This window comes from Lichenostomus cassidix, chromosome 11 (assembly GCF_008360975.1).
Source record: "Lichenostomus cassidix isolate B80296 chromosome 11, HeHo_3.0, whole genome shotgun sequence".
NCBI lineage: Eukaryota > Metazoa > Chordata > Aves > Passeriformes > Meliphagidae > Lichenostomus > Lichenostomus cassidix.
Genome location: NC_139492.1, coordinates 4,293,469 through 4,310,121, shown reverse-complemented (window position 1 = coordinate 4,310,121; position 16,653 = coordinate 4,293,469). Strand labels below are relative to the sequence as shown.

Sequence of the window (16,653 nt, the reverse complement as noted above, 5' to 3'; positions counted from 1 at the left end):
AATTGTGGCTTTGACACTGATGTGGTCAAACAAGAGTCATACTTGTTGAGACTGAGCATCAGCTCAGCAGTGCTTTCATCCTTTAGCTCAAAACTGTGTATGTGTATACATTTACTATTGATGCTACTAATAGTATTTTACTGTGCATCTAAAACTGACATGCACTGTAATGAGAATTTTCTTTAAAATTTGCTAAATCCCTGTCCCTTCCCTCTAGTTTATAATTTTTATGCATCTAACAGATATCTGAGCCAGCAGCTCAAAGATAAATCTGGCAGAAATCATTGACTTTATGGAGTTACTCCAGTTTAGATTAGGTGAAGTTTTGGCTCACTTTATACTCTTATATTTTTACAGCCTCTGGTTACTCACTCTTTTCTGTCCTGCCCACCCTTCCCTTTCCTGTGTTGTTTATGTGACTTTAAAATGCAGCAGAAAAGTATCTTTACAAATGTGGTTAAAAAACTGGCTGGATCCTTAGATGCTGTGCTGGACGTGTTTTTACTTTACTAAAAGACACATATCGTAAGACTTTTAAGTACTTCTGTGGAGTTTTGTCTGTGGGTTTTGAAATTTCAATGGCTGTATATTCTTTATAATTCTTAAATTTTTTTTCTCCCTCTTTTCCACAAGCTGGCTGAGAAAGCAGATCTATTCTGTTGATCAAACTAGAAAAAATAGGTAAGAGCTCTGTTCAGTTGTTTTTAGTGAATTTTTGTTGCAGATTCTAACATGGAATGAAAAGAAAGAATTCATTATCCAAAATGTGGAATATGAGACCCCTGAAAATGGCATTTTCCCTTGATTTAGCAATGTGATTTTTGCTTTTTGCTAAACACAACGTTTGCAACACTCATTCAGGCTTATATACGTGGTATAATGAGGAAACAAATTATGAAAGCTAAATATTTTAAATTTTAGCCTAGAATTACACTGCCAAAATGAGCAGTGTGTTATTGTGGAGATTGTCAGCTGTGCAGGTGCATCAGGTGCTTGCATTGTAGAGACCTTTGCCTTTTCACAGCCAGGTTGGAGCCCAGCTGCTTGGACTGTACAACCAGCTGTGAGCTTTCCTGTGCAGCTGTGCCACCAGGACTTCCTTCACTGCTGAGCTGTGTTTGCATTGGAGTGACCAGGCTGTAACACAGGCAGACCAGAACCAACAACTGGCCTGGCCATGGGCTTGTCTCTGCCACAAATTTGAGCAGACCAAAGCCAAAGAATCACCTCCAGCCTGGTGCTTCTCGTGAAAGGAGTCCCATGGCTTATAGCTCCCAGTATGATGTGTGACTTCATGTGTTTTAGTTTCAGTAGCTCCTTTCAGGTCCATGTGTGATGTGGGTTTGTAGCTTTTGCACATAAAGGAGACTTTTTTAAAAATGAATTCAGCTTCACACCTTTCTTTAGAGTTGCCAGAAATCCCGTGACTCTGAGAAGAATGTTAACCTTCCCTTTCCTGTGTGTTGTTATTTCATCTTGATTTTTCTCTTTGTCTGGAACGTGCATTTTATTCTGAAATGCAAATCAGTGCAGAAAAGCTCATGCTTTTCCTTTCATGTACACCTTTCCCTAAAAGCAAACTGCAGTGTGGTGTTTTATTGTGTGACTGAGGCCGTGGTGTTGCAGGAAATCACACCCTTGTGCAGACAGCCTGTGGCACTGTGCAGGGTGAGCTGAGACCCCATTTCAGAGCTGTGTTTCCTAAACTGGCCACTGTCGGGAAGGGGACAGTTCCCTCCTTTACTGGATGTTGACTTGTACCTCCTGATGCATTTTGAGAACTGACTCTGCAGTGGGGGTTTGGTGTTTGGGTTCACAAAGCAAAAACAAATATTAGGATGGAGCAGCTGTGGCTGACAGTAGGTATCTGCTGAAGAGGTTTCATTTATTGCTTTAGGGTTGTTTTATTGCTACAAGGCAGCTTGGTTGGGATCAAGGGGACTCACACTGTGGAGAGGGCAGTTTTTCCTTTTCTTCCTAGATGATTCATGCTTTTAGAAAAATTCAGGAAAGGAGTTTGGACTGAGGTCCATTGTGTTTAGACCTGTGGTTTTTAGGGAGGTTAATTGTACAAATCCGGTTCCACAGGTTGAGGTTTTTCCCAGTGGTAATGAAGCCCCAGCTCTTTGTTTTCTCTTGTGCTTGTCTGGCCAGAGAAAATTGCTTGTGCTTGGTCTTCAGGGTACAAATGGAGTGCTCTTTCTTTCTTCTAGCAGTGTTTTTCTCCAGAGGTCTGGCGACAAGGCGGAAAGCCAGGAATTTCCTGAGTTCTAATCTGGCTTGGGCATGGACTTTGGCTTAGTTCCTTCTTGCTTTGCCTCTTTCCCTCTCTGCACAATGGAGATGAGAATATCTCATGGGGTAGCTGCTGCTATGGACATTGTAGAATGGAAGTGTTGTTTTCATCTACTTGCTAATTGGTTTTGTTTCTTTCAAGCAACTCTGTTCTCACCCTGTGTTTGCAGGGTCTTATGAATTGCTTATGAATTGCTCTGTAGGTCAAGGCAGAGTACCTCAGTCTTGTTTTATTGGGTGCTGTTGGTATTGCATTAATGTTTTGTGGGCTTCAGCAATAGGACCCAGAGGTCTTGTACCTGTGCTCTCTTGACTTGCTGCCTTGCTGTTATCTAGAAAACTTCGGCTTTTTAAGTGTTGCTGGTGTACCACTGGGCATTCTAAAACTCCATAAAAAGGGTCAGCAGGTCTGTGTAAATGGAACTGGAATGCAGGGAGGCATTTCTGAGAAGACTTGGTTGGGAGAAGAGGATGATATCATGTTCAGGTGTTGCAGAAGGGAAGAGTCTTGCTGCTGTAAATCAACATTACCAGACTGAATAAGATCTGGGGAAAAAAGTTGAAATGGTTGAAAATTGGAGCTTTTTGTTTCCGATTTGTGCTCATCTGTTTGGTCTATCCTTTGTATGATGTCTTGTGTGTCTGTAATTCAGTGGGACTGAACAATGGAAGAAAGGCTGCAGTTCATCTGACTGTGTATAAACATCTACATTTGAGCTGATCATCTAGATCTGATTAATTGTTGAGAGAGAAATAGTTATCTCTGCAACATGGCTCTTTTCGTCCTAACATGGATGTCCAAATTAATTGAAATACCTGTTTCTCCATGCTTGCTTCCATGTAGGGGTTATGTTTATAGAAGTTTATGGGTATGTGAGATGAGCCCCACCTAAATTGTTTCAATAGTCACATTTTTGTGTTGCTAGAAAATACATGAGTAGCTGACTAGGAGCAACAACTGTGGTGATTTTGCTTTTTTTTTTTTTTCTCTTTTTTTTTTCCCTAGTATCAGCCTTAGAGAGCTGAAAACTGTCCTTCCCCAAGTAAACTTCAAAGTGAGCAGCATGAAGTACTTGAAGGATAAATTTGCGGTAATTATCTGGTTACTTAAATGTGTTTGGTATTACTTGAGAGGTGTTGATGTTTCTTTTTAGGACACTTTCTATATTTTTGATTCTTACCACGTACAGTTAAATAAATTATATAAATTAATTTCTCAGCTTGGCTTTGCCTATTTCTGAGGATATAAGAAAATATAGACATAAATGTTCCTTCTTTTCATTGTATAGTTGACCAAAGCCATCACTGAAGGTTGAGCTCCAGTACTGTGCAAGTACATAGAAAAGTATCTTATCTTTCTTTTTCTTCTACATGAATTTTATCCTAATTTTTTTCAATATGATCAAATAATAACTTCTTCTCTCCAACTAATGCCAATATTAATGACTTTTGAAGGTTGTTCCATTCCTACAGGAACCTTGAATATCCCAACCCTTTCCTGCTTTCCAACTCTCCACCCTTAAAGTAGACATTCTTGCTTCTGCTGCTCCAGCCAACAATGAGCAAATGAGGCTCTACTTCTCTCTCAGCTGTGGAAATGGAGTCAGGGTGCAAAATGCAAGGCCAAAAAGATGGGGGCTAGAAGCACTATGTAATGAATCAACATCTGTTTTCTTGGTTGTATTCTTAAAAACATAAATAAATTAAAAACTCCCCAGTGGTTAAAAACAAATAAAGATGGAGTAGAACAGAATGCATGAGAGGATGCCAGCTGGAGTAAAAGTGACTTGTTCACTGTGCAAGTGCAGTTCAGGGAGCTCTAAATTCATTGTGTGCTACGTTCTGTTGTAGGAAATAGGTGCTCACAAGGAAGAGCTTACTTTTGAACAATTTCATTTGTTCTACAAGAAAATCATGTTTGAGCAACAGAAGCTGGTAAGTTTTTTGTAAATAGTCTTCATACTCTTCAACTGCTTCATCAGAAAAATGAGAGCTGATTATATATATATTTTTTTTTCTTTATTCTTGTAACAGAAAAAGGCTACAGTGCTGTATTTCATGTGTAGCACTATCAGCAATTGGCGTAAGAATATGAATAAATCATTCATGTTGCTTCTTGTGTGGTGATAGTAGAGATAGGCACAGATGTAATGGGGTTTTTAGGAAGAATTCTTTTAATGAGTTTGTTCAGGATGCAGAATGTCTTTTCATTAGGTTTGGCTGATCTTTTGTACTGATAGAAGCAATTCCATGTTCCAGATTACCAGTGGTGAGTCCATTACAGGACATGCATCAGGCAGTCCTTTGGAGGCATAAATGCAGTGGAATTATATTTTAGCTAATTTAACTGCCTGGCTGCCCTTTCTTTGTATTCGCTGTACAGATTCATGAAGCTGGTGGAAACTACATACATTTAGTGACTCTGAAAGTTAGGAACCTTTTAAAACTGTGGAAACACATAATTTGGAATTACTTGCATGAATGTCTTTGTTGACTATGTGCTTATTGTGGATTCAACTTTAATTTTGCAGATGCTAAAAGAGAAGCTCTGATAGTCAAAGTCAAGTGCTGTTTTTCTGGCAATAGAGCTTGTGCTATTTAAAAGTGATACTGAAATCACTGTGAAGTGATAAAAAACCTAGATTTACTGATAGGGTTTTAGTTTTGGCCATGAAAGTCCTGTTAATTAGCTTGAGCAGAAAGCTGAAGAGTAAAACACACAGTAAGGAGCCTCTCTGACTTCCTTAAGCTCTTGTTATTGCCCTTTGTGAATCATTGCAAAGAAACTTCTCAATTTGCTTACAAGTGCTTTGGGTCAATTGCTAAGTTTCCTGCAGTCTCTAACAATGCTGTGCCAAGATAGAAGCAATTTAGGTTTTATAGTCACTTGAATAAATGTGATGGATAATACTTAATTCCAGTTTTTCTGGGATATCAAACAATAAAGGCTCCCCAGAAATGTGACTGTTTGTATGAGGTGCTTCATCAAAGAAAGTATTTTGCCTGAGAATTGTGTTCACATTGAAAGGCCTGAAGTACAGTTGCCAGCCTTGGCAGTATGTTTTTTCTTATTTATCAATGAAAAATATGTCTTGCCAACTTGTATGCAACTCCTCTAGATCAGACAGGCATTTATTTCCCCTTCCCAAGCCAATGGACATTATTAGATGGATTTAAATAGAAAATTGGATATTCTTTTATCATTTATCTTTTTTCCCTTTTTTATGTTTGTTCTTTTGTTTGTTTGTTTTTTGTTTGTTTGTTTTAAGATTCTTGATGAATTCAAAAAGGATTCCTCTGTTTTCATTCTTGGGTGAGACTCCTCATTTGTATTATTTTTCCACATTTCCATATAGTTGTAGTGTTACAGGATTGTTTTTTAATTACATCACTTTTTTTTTTTTTTTTTGTTCTGATGTTTTAGTAAGTGAAAAGAAATCATGAATATTTTTGCATTCAGAAAGGTGAACTTACATTGGAAATAAGTCTGATAGTTGTTTTTTACTTTCTGACTACAAAAATGGTATGGAATGAAATTGCCTGTCCTTTGATTTTATAAAGAGTGAAGAGAACTGTGGAAGGACAATTGATGCAGAAATTTTAGCTTCAGTCTGGAGAATGGTGTGATGCACAGGTTTTGCCTAGGCCTGAGCAGAATGCTGATTGGAATGGTTTCTGCATTGTCTGCTTGATGGATTTGAAAGTTTAATAAGATGTGTACAGCATGAAGAAGAGGTCACAGGCATTGCTAACCCATTGATTGTGGATTAAACCAGTTTATCTTAGTTTTGAATATTACACCAACAGATTAAGGATGTAACTTTAAAAGTTTGCTCTGAGTGTGTTGAGTATTTCCTTAGCTCTAGGTCATGTAATGAATTAAACTGTATGAGACTGCTTAAAAACACACATTTATAATCTTCCTGGTACCAGATGCTGCTGTGTTTGTGACTTACAAAAGGCACATCAGTGTTACCACTTTTGCTTGGTGCAGCTGTACCTTGCCTCCTTTTTCAGAAGATTTTGGTCTATCACAGTAATTCATCTGAATATTACACAGAAGGAATTATTTGTGGAAGTATGGCTCTGTGATAATTCAAAATAAGTTTTTCCATGTGCCTTAACTAAACTTACCAGCAGCCCTGTCAAGTTAATGCAGCTCATTTGCTCAAAGCAATGAGTACAGATTTGGTGCTTTTCGCAATGAATTCCTCTCAAAAGTACATCAGGAATCCAGGAGATTCAGATTACAGTAATTGGATAATACAGTATTACAGGCCTGCTCTGAATTCCACTTAAGTTATGAAAAGTTCCTTGGTGGTGATGTGATAAACAGTGGGAGCATATTTATATTGTAAATCCAAGATACAAATCTTAGATTCTTCATCTTCTGCTGTAACATCTGATTACCCTTTCTCATTTCTTTAGCTTCACTTTCCCTTTCTTTTTTTAAAGAAATACTGACCGTCCAGATGCTTCAGCAGTTCACCTCCATGACTTTCAGAGATTCCTGCTACACGAGCAGCAGGTGGGAAGGTTACAGAAATACTGAGTTCATTTTCTTGGGGTTGTATCACAGAATTCTGTGCTCATTAAAAAGAAATGTGAAGTGTCATAGAATGATTGATGTCACTGTAATACTGGGCCTTGGAAAGATTTCTCCTTTGTTGCCATTGAAGTCCACAAGAACTATTATTTTTCATCTATATAAAGCCTCTGAAGGTGCACCAGAGGACAAGAGGGAGGACAAAGTAAATAAGGTTTTAACAAGCCTCCACTTAGTCGTGTAGATAAACAGACAAGGTTAGAAGTAAACGCTGGGTGCAGTCAGAGATGAATGCCTGGCCTGGTTACTGCTGTCACCAGAGGTGCACTGGGGTAATGCCTTGGCCACGGCCCCATTTCAGCAGCTCTCACATTGCTGCCTGCCTGCATTCCATTCAAAGGTAATTTTCTGTTAAATGGAGCCAGTTAGATGTTCTGTGCCAGCAAGCAGATAAGGATGGAGGCAGAGATTGGAACTCTGTCTTCACGGGTTTCTATAATGTTATTTAGCACAGACTCTTTGGGAAAAAACTGTGCGATATTTGCTAGGCACTGCTGAGCTCCAGGTTTGCAAATGTGATTGAAAAGTGAGACCTACACTTCCTGTATAAGCTTGCTGCTTTTTTTTTCTCCCAAATTCACTGTGTTGAAAGGATGTTCAGATTGCACTTAGACATGAACGAGATTATAGTCAAGGCATGTCCAAGGAGGCCAGCTTTCTTCTGCCTGCCAGTGCATGTATGTTCTTAAGTAGTGTATGTCTATCTGTAGACCTCTCTGTTCCTTGTTTGAGTTTTGTATTGAATAACACTACTTCTAAAGTTTTTTCCTATTGTATTGTTATTGGAAGGAATCTTGGGCACAGGATCTCAGTAAAGTCCGAGAACGAATGACAAAGTTTATTGATGACACTATGAGAGAAACTGCTGAGCCTTTCCTCTTTGTTGATGAGGTGAGATAATGGTACTTTGTAGTAGTTTTCACTGACTTCTTTCATAAGCATTTTCACTGCATGGTGTGTCCTGCAGGCCCTTCTTGCTGCATTGCTGGGTTCCTTTTATTTTCATATGGTTAAAATGCATAAATTCAGTCTCTCTCTTTGTATTGTAGTTCCTTGCTTACCTTTTTGCAAAAGAAAACAGTATTTGGGATGAAAAATATGATTCAATAGATGTGCAGGACATGAATAATCCTTTGTCCCACTACTGGATTTCTTCCTCTCATAACACGTAAGTTACCAAAAGTCTCACTGACCACATGTCACCCAGTGAGTGAGTGAGAACTGGTTGAAATTGACTTCCTGTCTTTTCCCATTTCCTTGTACTCCTTAGATACCTGACAGGAGACCAGCTTCGCAGTGAATCCTCCACAGAAGCTTACATCAGGTGCCTCAGAATGGGATGTCGATGTATTGAGTGTGAGTAAAGAGGTTTTGGAGTGGTTTGTAACATGTTGTCTGTACAAGTAGTTTCCCCTGTTTACCAAGAAAGAAAAAAGAACTGAAATCAAGAACTGTTTGTTTTCTGAATTTGAAGTTAGTCATATAAAAAACACTGATTCCTTAAATTGTTTTTCTTATGTCTCACCAATGCCCCATTCACTTCCTCTGGTTCTTGTTTCCAGGCAGTTTTAAGAAACTCTTCCTAAATCTCCTGTCACTTTACACCAAAAATTCAATCTTGAATCTATATGAAAGCTTAGGGTTTAAGCTGGAGTACTTGTGTATAGATAGTTTATTTACTTTATTATAATACAGACAAGCCTAAGGCACAGAGATTTATGTGATGTGGTGCCTTTTGTCATCCTGTTGTAAATCAGTCAATGTCTTGGTGCATTTGTTCTCCATTGATTGTGTATGTGCCTTCCGCTGTGTGCTTGTTTTCCTTAGTGAGAATTTTCACTTTGATTTCGTGTTGTTTATGTGACTAATGCATCTCAAATTAGAGCTTCAGGGTTAAAATCAACAAAAGACAGAAGCTCTTTACTTGTCACTTGTTGGATTGTATTTATTCCTGGAAAATCGCTGTAAACTAGTAGATTGACATTATTGTTGCCTGAATCTCTTGTTTCCAGATTCTCACATAATAATGCTTTGGGAAGGTTTTATAATGTATTTTATTTGTCTTGCTCTTAAGTAAACTCAATTTTCTCTGTGAGAGATATAAATTAATCTGGTAGAATATTTTATTAGAACATTAAGGTCTATGGATCAATATATATATAGAGAATTTTAGATGTATTCTTTTTACTCGACTCATTTAAGGAACTTATTGGTCTCTGATTTTTTTCTACTGCATGTCTTTCCTAGTGGATTGCTGGGATGGTCCTGATGGGAAGCCAATCATTTACCACGGATGGACACGGACAACAAAGATCAAATTTGATGACGTAGTACAGGCAATCAAAGACCATGCCTTTGTTACATCTGAGTAAGCTTTGGTTTATTTTCCTTCAGCCTGTTTTCTTATGCTTAGACCTTTCTGAACTTCCTTTCTCTGTAATCTAGAGCAAAAATTCCAGAGAATAACAGATTCCAGTAGCCTTCATTATTGCCACATGTGGGTCTTTAATAGATGCAGTTTTGAGGAAAAGTCCCAGTGCATAACCATTTGTTGCTAAAGAAGATACTGAGTACCCTAAAGTGGTTTCCAGCTCCTTGTTTGGGTCTTCTTTTATTAAGTTGAAAGTAAAACTTCAAATGCTTAATAGTATGTCCTAAATATTTCTAAAAAAATAATAAAATAGTACAATTGACAGGTATGTCTGTCAGGTGGTGTTTGTGTTGTAGGGGAGGTCTTAGCTGAGAAGACATAGAACTCGTAGCACGTCTCCTGAACTCGTAATACGGGTTTAAATCTGTATCTCTGCCCTTTTATAACTTGTGCTGAGATGTCCTTAACATGAAAAAATATTACCCAATAACTGGGAAAGAAATCAAGCTGTCAGTGTCCTGTTTTTCTGTGTTGCCACTTGGACACAGAGAAGCAATATTTTCCCATGTGGATCAATGTCTGTACAGGAACATTGTGTTAGTGACAACCATAATGTTGAATGCATTATGGTATCACACTCTTCTCAGACTGCATGTGAAGGAGAACAGACATGATTTTGAGGAGAGGAGAAAGAAATTTTCACATGGTGGTATTTTAGCAGTGAAACTATGCCCAAACAGCTTGGAGGGAATCTTTGTCCTTGCAGACATTCCAATCTTGGCTGGATAAAGTTCCGAACAACCTGATCTAACCTAGAAATTGGGCCTTCCAGAAAAAGGGGTTTGGATTAGATGGGCCTTCACAGGTCCCTTTTGACCTTGGTGACTGTCGTACATCTGTTATTTGTTGTGTCTATGTCTTCCTTTTGTCTTCTTGTTTCCTTCAAATATTTTCTCTCATCTGAGGGCTGAGGGAGGGTGTTGTTTTCCTTGCCTTGCCAGCTGTAGCAAAAAGAGATTGTCTTCATTCACCTTGGTTTTGTCCACCAAAGATACCCAGTCATTCTGTCAATTGAAGAGCACTGCAGTGTGGAGCAGCAGCGACACATGGCCAAAGTGTTCAAGGAGGTGTTTGGGGATCAGCTTTTGATGAAGCCTGTTGAAGCCAGTGCAGATCAGCTGCCATCACCAACCCAGCTGAAAGAAAAAATCATCATCAAGGTAGGCTTGCTTTGTGTGCCAGTAGATAAAATAGGAGAACAAGTGCAGGAGCCAGAAGTACTGTTTCTGACTTCACAGATTAGTTTCAAAAAAACTCTTGCTTGAAGTGTTTACTAGTTATTATTATTATTATTATTATTATTATTATTATTATGCAGTAAAGTACAGTGTTCTGTAAAACTGTGTTCAAGTCCTTCCTCTTGGTTTTCTTTGTTGGCAGTTCAAGTGCCAGATCAAATGTCAGCTCTTTTCTAAAGGTCTTCCAGCTCCTGAAACGCCACTGCTAAATTTCAGCAAGGGTTCACTGCTGATGTTCACCACAGACATTTCATGCCATGAGGCCTGCTTAAAAATGATAGAAGTATCTTCTTGAATAAAGAGATAGATCAGTATTACTATTTTTTTTCAAAGACTGCCTTTCATTCAAGTGAAACCCAAAGCTCTTGTGGCTGCACACTGAAGTTGTGAGGATTTCACAAATTGATGAGTGTTTGCTAACTGAGTGTGATTTAAATATGCAGTTTAATGAGCCACTTGTGAAACAGAGAGACACTGCTCTGAGCAAGCAGTCCCTGTTAGTGTTGTACCTTGTGGGCAGTGCAGGTGTTTTATCAGCTCTGTTGAGCAACAACAGCATAACCAAAAGAAGGTTTCTCAGATTGAAACTGCGGTAGAACTTTTCGAAAGGCACCAAAGAACTTTGCTTTGGTGAAGAATCTCAGGGCTGCTCGTGATCTCTGTAGTAAAATAATAGTCACTTTTGTCCATGCTTCTGTTTTCCTGCCCTTGTAACTGTATTGCATCCCATGTATTTCCGTGTATTATCCCATCTGAATGGAAGAAATAAGGGTAGATAGGTATAAGAATCCAGCTCTTGAATGTAAGATTGGAAATAACAGAACCCCACTATAAGGTGCAAAAGTTCTGTCTTAAGTTTTTATGGTTTTTCTTGTTCTCTCTAGACTGTCTGTTGTTTCCTTGCAGAGCTCAGAGGGGACTTGCATAGGCACGTGATTAATAACATGACAGATCTGATTTAAAGGGAATTACAAACTGTTATCAGTGTGCACAAGAGAACATCCATATCACTCTGTCCGGTCTAAAAGAGCATTGAAGAGTCTTTAAATAGATCAGCACCTGCCAGTGAGCTGTTTGTGTTGTTTGGCTTTTGTTTGGAAAATGTTGTCAGTAAACAGTCAGAGGCAACACCTACTTTACTCACCTGTGAGGTTTTTCAGATAGGCCTGTCAAACTGAAATTGTCAAGAATAGGCTGTGCAGAGCTGAATGTGGCTGAAGTCTGATGTGGGATGATTAATTCCACCATTAACTGCAGTTGAGTAATTGATATTGCCTTTGGCCCCTTGAGACACATTTTTGTGAATGCTCAAGAAAGTAGAACTTGACCCCTTTTTTTTCCTCATAAAAGATTTGCCTTGTACTCATTTTTCTTGTAAAAGAATGAATCCCCCATTCATTTTAATTCCTTGTAGTTCCATTTGTTTCAATTTTTGTTCCTTATGTCCTGCTTTTTGCAGAAGGATTCTTGTTTATCCTTATTTCTTGGTATGTGTCACTTCATGTTTTCTGTTCTCTAAAGAATGGTGAGATCTTATCAAACTACTTGTTTCTTCTCTGCTTCAATGATACCTTTACTAGTTTTTTCTGACCTTTATTATGAGATCTAAATTTCAAAGAAAGAAGTTCAAGCCCTGTTGTTCCTTGTGGAACAGCTGCTGTTATGATAATGACAGAAAGTGGCTGTGCAATGGAGGGAGATACTTCCTGCAATACTGAGTGTGCTGAAATATTATGACGAATTTTATGTGTGATTCTCTCTGAGTGTATGAATGTCTTTGTGTTTTTTTGTTTTCTGTTGTTTTTAAGCACAAAAAACTGGGGCCAAAGGGAGACATTGATGTGAACTTGGAAGAAAAGAAAGAAGAAAAGAAGCAACAAGGAGAACTTTACATGTGGGACACAATAGAACAGGTATAATTTCTATGACATCTGCTACAGTTTGTTACTCAGTTCTGTAATACTGAAAATTTACATGAATTTTCTTAATATTTGTGTGAGTAATTTTGTCCGTTGAACAGGTGTGGATGAGGGGAAGAAGGTATTTTGTTTATTGTTACACCCTGTTTTGAGATTGTGGTTAGTGAGTTTCCCTCTGTTAATGGTTTTAATATCTCCTAACTTTCAGAAATGGACTCGGCACTACTGTGCTATTGCTGATGAAAAGCTTTCATTCAGTGATGATATAGAACAGAATGCTGATGAAGATTCATCAAAGGTGATGGCTGTGTTTTATTGTTTAACCATGTTCTTTTTATTATCTCAGAGTATTTAAATGTCTACAGATGTGTATGTTTTATGCTGATGAAATTGTAGAGGTTCTTTGCCAAGGTCAACCCTAGTTAACCTTATTTTTAATAAAATAACTTTTTCCCTTGGTTAATTGAGGACTTGCAAAGAGGAGTACAAGGATAATGAAATATGACTTAAGTAGCTACATGCTAATGCTGATGTGTGCACTAAGTCTTTTAAGTATTACTGCTATTCTTAAGCTAAGCAGAATGAATAAGTGTTTATTGTGTTATTAACATGTGTGACTTGGCTGTTGTGGGTGGTAAAGCAAGGTAACTATAAAGGTGATTGGCTTGAGAGTTCAGGCCTGGAAGAGCTGAAATGCTGAAGTAGTAGGTTGTTATATCACCAATAACAAGTACTTAGTTTCAAAATCGTTAAATTAGAAATGAGCTATAAAAAATTATTATTTTCTGGTCTAGGAGGTGAAACGCACTGAACTGCACTTAAAAGAGAAATGGTTCCATGGGAAAATGAAAGGAGGGAGAACAACTGCTGAGAAACTGCTCCAGGAATATTGTGCTGAAGTGGGTGGCAAGGATGGGACATTCCTGGTTAGGGAAAGTGAAGCTTTCCCTGATGATTACACCTTGTCGTTCTGGTACAATCATTGTCATAAAAATTTAATGGGGCATTTGTTTGTTTTATGGCATTGCACAAAAATGTGTGTTTTTTCCAATATGCATTTATATGTTTATAGCTGAGAAGAAATAGGAATAACACTAGAATGTTATTGATGGGATTCTGAAAGACTGCTTTCCAAATTAAACTTCAGTATAACACAGTGCATTTTGGCAGGGTTGTCAGGGGAGGAATGACCAGTTTGATTCCTCCCTCTCAACTTTTCAAGTGTTCTGGCAGGATACAGGATTTGTTATTTCCTCAATGGGTGGGCCTAAATTAGATCTTCAAATTTAGGGATAAATCGCTGGTTTCTACACTGAAAAGGTAGTCTCATGAGTGTACCTTTTTTTGCAGAGATTGATCTTTTCAGTGTAAGGATTCTCTAAAAGAAAATAATAAAGAATTTTCAGGGCTTTTTTTTCTTTGTTTTTTTGGTTGGTGTTTTGTTTGTGTGTGTGTGTAGTTTTTTGTACATGTTTCTTCGTTAAATTGGTTGGTTGCTTTGGGGGTTTTTCTTTTCTGTTTGTTTTTTGGTTGTGGTGCTTTGATTTGGGTTTTTTCTGATAGTTTGGGTTTGGTTTCTTCTGTTTTTTTTCCTTTTTGTTTTGGTTGGGATATTGTGAGGAATAGTGTCATATTTCTGACCCAGAGAGCTATCAGAGCAAATTTTGCAGAATAAGTTTATGCCAGATTTTAAACTACTGTCAGTTGAAAATTATTATTTTTGGTCCTGTAACCTCCCTTGTCAGGACTTCTGTTCCTTGTTATTTTGCCTGTTGTACGAGATGCAACAGATTTCTTGTCTCTTCACAAGCTCCCCAAGTAGTTGACCAGGAATGGGTGGGGAAATGCTTCTAAAGAAGAAAATCCGTTATAAACCCCATATTTCCCTCCACTCCTTCAGGAGGTCAGGCAGAGTCCAGCACTGCCGGATCCGTTCCACCAGTGATGGGGACACTGTGAAATATTACCTGACAGACAACCTGACCTTTGACAGCATCTATGATCTCATCCAACACTACAAGGAAGCCTACCTGCGATGTGCGGAGTTTGAGCTGCGCCTGACGGACGCCGTGCCTAACCCCAGCCCTCACGAGACCAAAGAGTATGTACAGCAGAAGGCAAGCACTGTTGTCATGTCAGTGTCCTTGGCTGGCTTTAGATGGGCTTGAATTTCTGCATAGAAAATTCCCTGGATTCAGGAGCATGCTTCAGTGGTGCTTGTCCACGGAACTGGGGGAATAGGAAATCCTGGGAAGATGCTGAGTGAGAACACTGACTTTGGGGGAGTCTGGTACAAACAAGAGTGATCACTGTGAAAGCAATTTCCTAGCAGCAACTGGGAAAATCAGTGAGAACTGTAATGCTGTGGAAATGTGCCAATTCCTTCTTTGTCTTCTTAGTGTTTTACAACAGCCAGTGGGTTGGGTTGGATATTTAGTAGTTGGCTGTGGTTTGGCAACTAAGGGGTCATGGTCTGTGCCATCTGGAAACTGTTACTGGGAAAGGGAGTCCAAACAGCTACCTTTGCCTAATCCCGCCCTCCACCTCAGCCTGTCAGAGCTGGTTTGGCTGACTTCACCCCGTGTGGCAGGAACGGAGCACAGGTGTTTATTTCCAGCTGGTATTTGTCTGCCATAGATCCTGGGCAGAGCTTGCTCTTGTTTTTTTGGCAGAGCACTGTAATCGCTGCCCTTTGCTCTGTTTTCTTTGCAGTGGGCAAAAGAAAATCTCCTTTCCATGTAAAATACTAATCTGTGACTTTAACATCATGCTTTCTTTTTTTTTGCTCCCTTGGCATCTGGGAGTCACTGACCACCTATAGATAACTTTGAAAGCCAATGAGAGGGGAAGGCGAATTTAAGGGTTAGACTTCCTGACTTCTCTGCATGAGCTGGAGATACACTGCCACATAAGTGGCCACAGAGAAGGCACAATGGATCCAAGATAGGTCCATCCCTACAAGGAAAGATAAAATCAGGCTCTGAATAAAAATTCAAATGCCTGGTGTCTTCCTTTTGTCTGTGTTTAGGCTTTATCTTAAATTTGCTTTGTCAAAATGGAATAAATACTGAAAACTGAATGGCAGACTAAAAGCAGGATGCAGTGCCTTTGTTTCAGGAACAAATGCAGATTTATGTTTTATGATTTCAGACAGACAAGGTGTTCTGATATATTCTTAGTGCTTTCATCCAAAATCAACTGCTGTCTTACAATGTTTTGTAATAAACTGCTGTCATAGGTGCCAAGATGGGGAAAATCTAATGCATAATTTTTTTTAGAGTGTTTGAAACTCTGTTGTTAATAATGCTGCCTGTTATTCTCCATAAATGACATTTGACAAGCATTATAATGCTTTGCCCATTCTGGTTTTTGACTGTTGCAGTTGGTACTATGACAACTTGAGTCGGGGTGAGGCAGAAGATATGCTCATGCGAATTCCTCGGGATGGAGCCTTTCTCATTAGAAAGAGAGATGAACCTGATTCTTTTGCCATGACCTTCAGGTAAGAAAAGACAGATATGACTACCTGACCTAGCAGCCCAACAGTATTCTGGGTTTTCTTATTTAAAAAATCACTGTCATTTTAGAGTCATGCTGTTCTTGCTTTCAGACTTTGAGTAGTTTTTGAGCGTGGTTGATTTGTGCAGCAGGTCCATGTATGAGTGTGTGCAAGAGTTAATTTGTGTCTGGCCTAAACCTTTATGCTTTTGTAAAGATTGAGCACCAGCTGTCCCTTTCATCCCACACAGAACTATGGATGGCCCTCCTTTCATTCCCTGACACTCCTTGCTAAAGGGTGTAATTTTGAAGTTTCCTTCAGTGCAGGTTCATCAATGATTCTATGTCCTTATGCCTTAGAAATCTTGACCTGTCATATAACTGAAATGTCAAAGTGAAATTATTGGCTTTTCTCATCAGAGAAAATATTTTTGAATAGTTCTGTGGTTCTTGAAAAACATGAATGAAATATACAGAGTTGGGTTCTTCATCATGCCTTCAGATCAAAATGTGTTTCTCTGAAAATGCGTAATTTAGCAACATATAAAGTTGCTTACTTACATGCCTTACTGTGTATTGAAGTTGTCCAAAATTCCCCAGTCTCCTGTGTACTTTGGGTTCAAGTTTTCTGCTGTTCCCAAGTGGATATTGAAGTAACTGATGAGC

The 16,653-nt window shown here is 38.7% G+C and overlaps 1 protein-coding gene across 3 annotated transcripts in view; it reads left to right on the top strand.

Moving 5' to 3' along the window:
- PLCG2 (phospholipase C gamma 2) overlaps window positions 1-16,653 on the top strand; it is a 55,804-nt gene that overhangs the window by 19,346 nt on the left and 19,805 nt on the right. For all 3 annotated transcript variants that reach the window (XM_085071469.1, XM_085071467.1, XM_085071470.1), the window contains exons 5-19: window positions 634-681; window positions 3,302-3,386; window positions 4,147-4,230; window positions 5,565-5,608; window positions 6,751-6,823; window positions 7,691-7,792; window positions 7,951-8,069; window positions 8,172-8,257; window positions 9,149-9,269; window positions 10,324-10,492; window positions 12,379-12,483; window positions 12,698-12,787; window positions 13,284-13,462; window positions 14,390-14,590; window positions 15,872-15,991. In XM_085071469.1, the coding sequence (XP_084927595.1) occupies window positions 634-681; window positions 3,302-3,386; window positions 4,147-4,230; window positions 5,565-5,608; window positions 6,751-6,823; window positions 7,691-7,792; window positions 7,951-8,069; window positions 8,172-8,257; window positions 9,149-9,269; window positions 10,324-10,492; window positions 12,379-12,483; window positions 12,698-12,787; window positions 13,284-13,462; window positions 14,390-14,590; window positions 15,872-15,991 (1,626 nt within the window). The remainder of the gene's footprint in view (window positions 1-633; window positions 682-3,301; window positions 3,387-4,146; window positions 4,231-5,564; window positions 5,609-6,750; window positions 6,824-7,690; window positions 7,793-7,950; window positions 8,070-8,171; window positions 8,258-9,148; window positions 9,270-10,323; window positions 10,493-12,378; window positions 12,484-12,697; window positions 12,788-13,283; window positions 13,463-14,389; window positions 14,591-15,871; window positions 15,992-16,653) is intronic.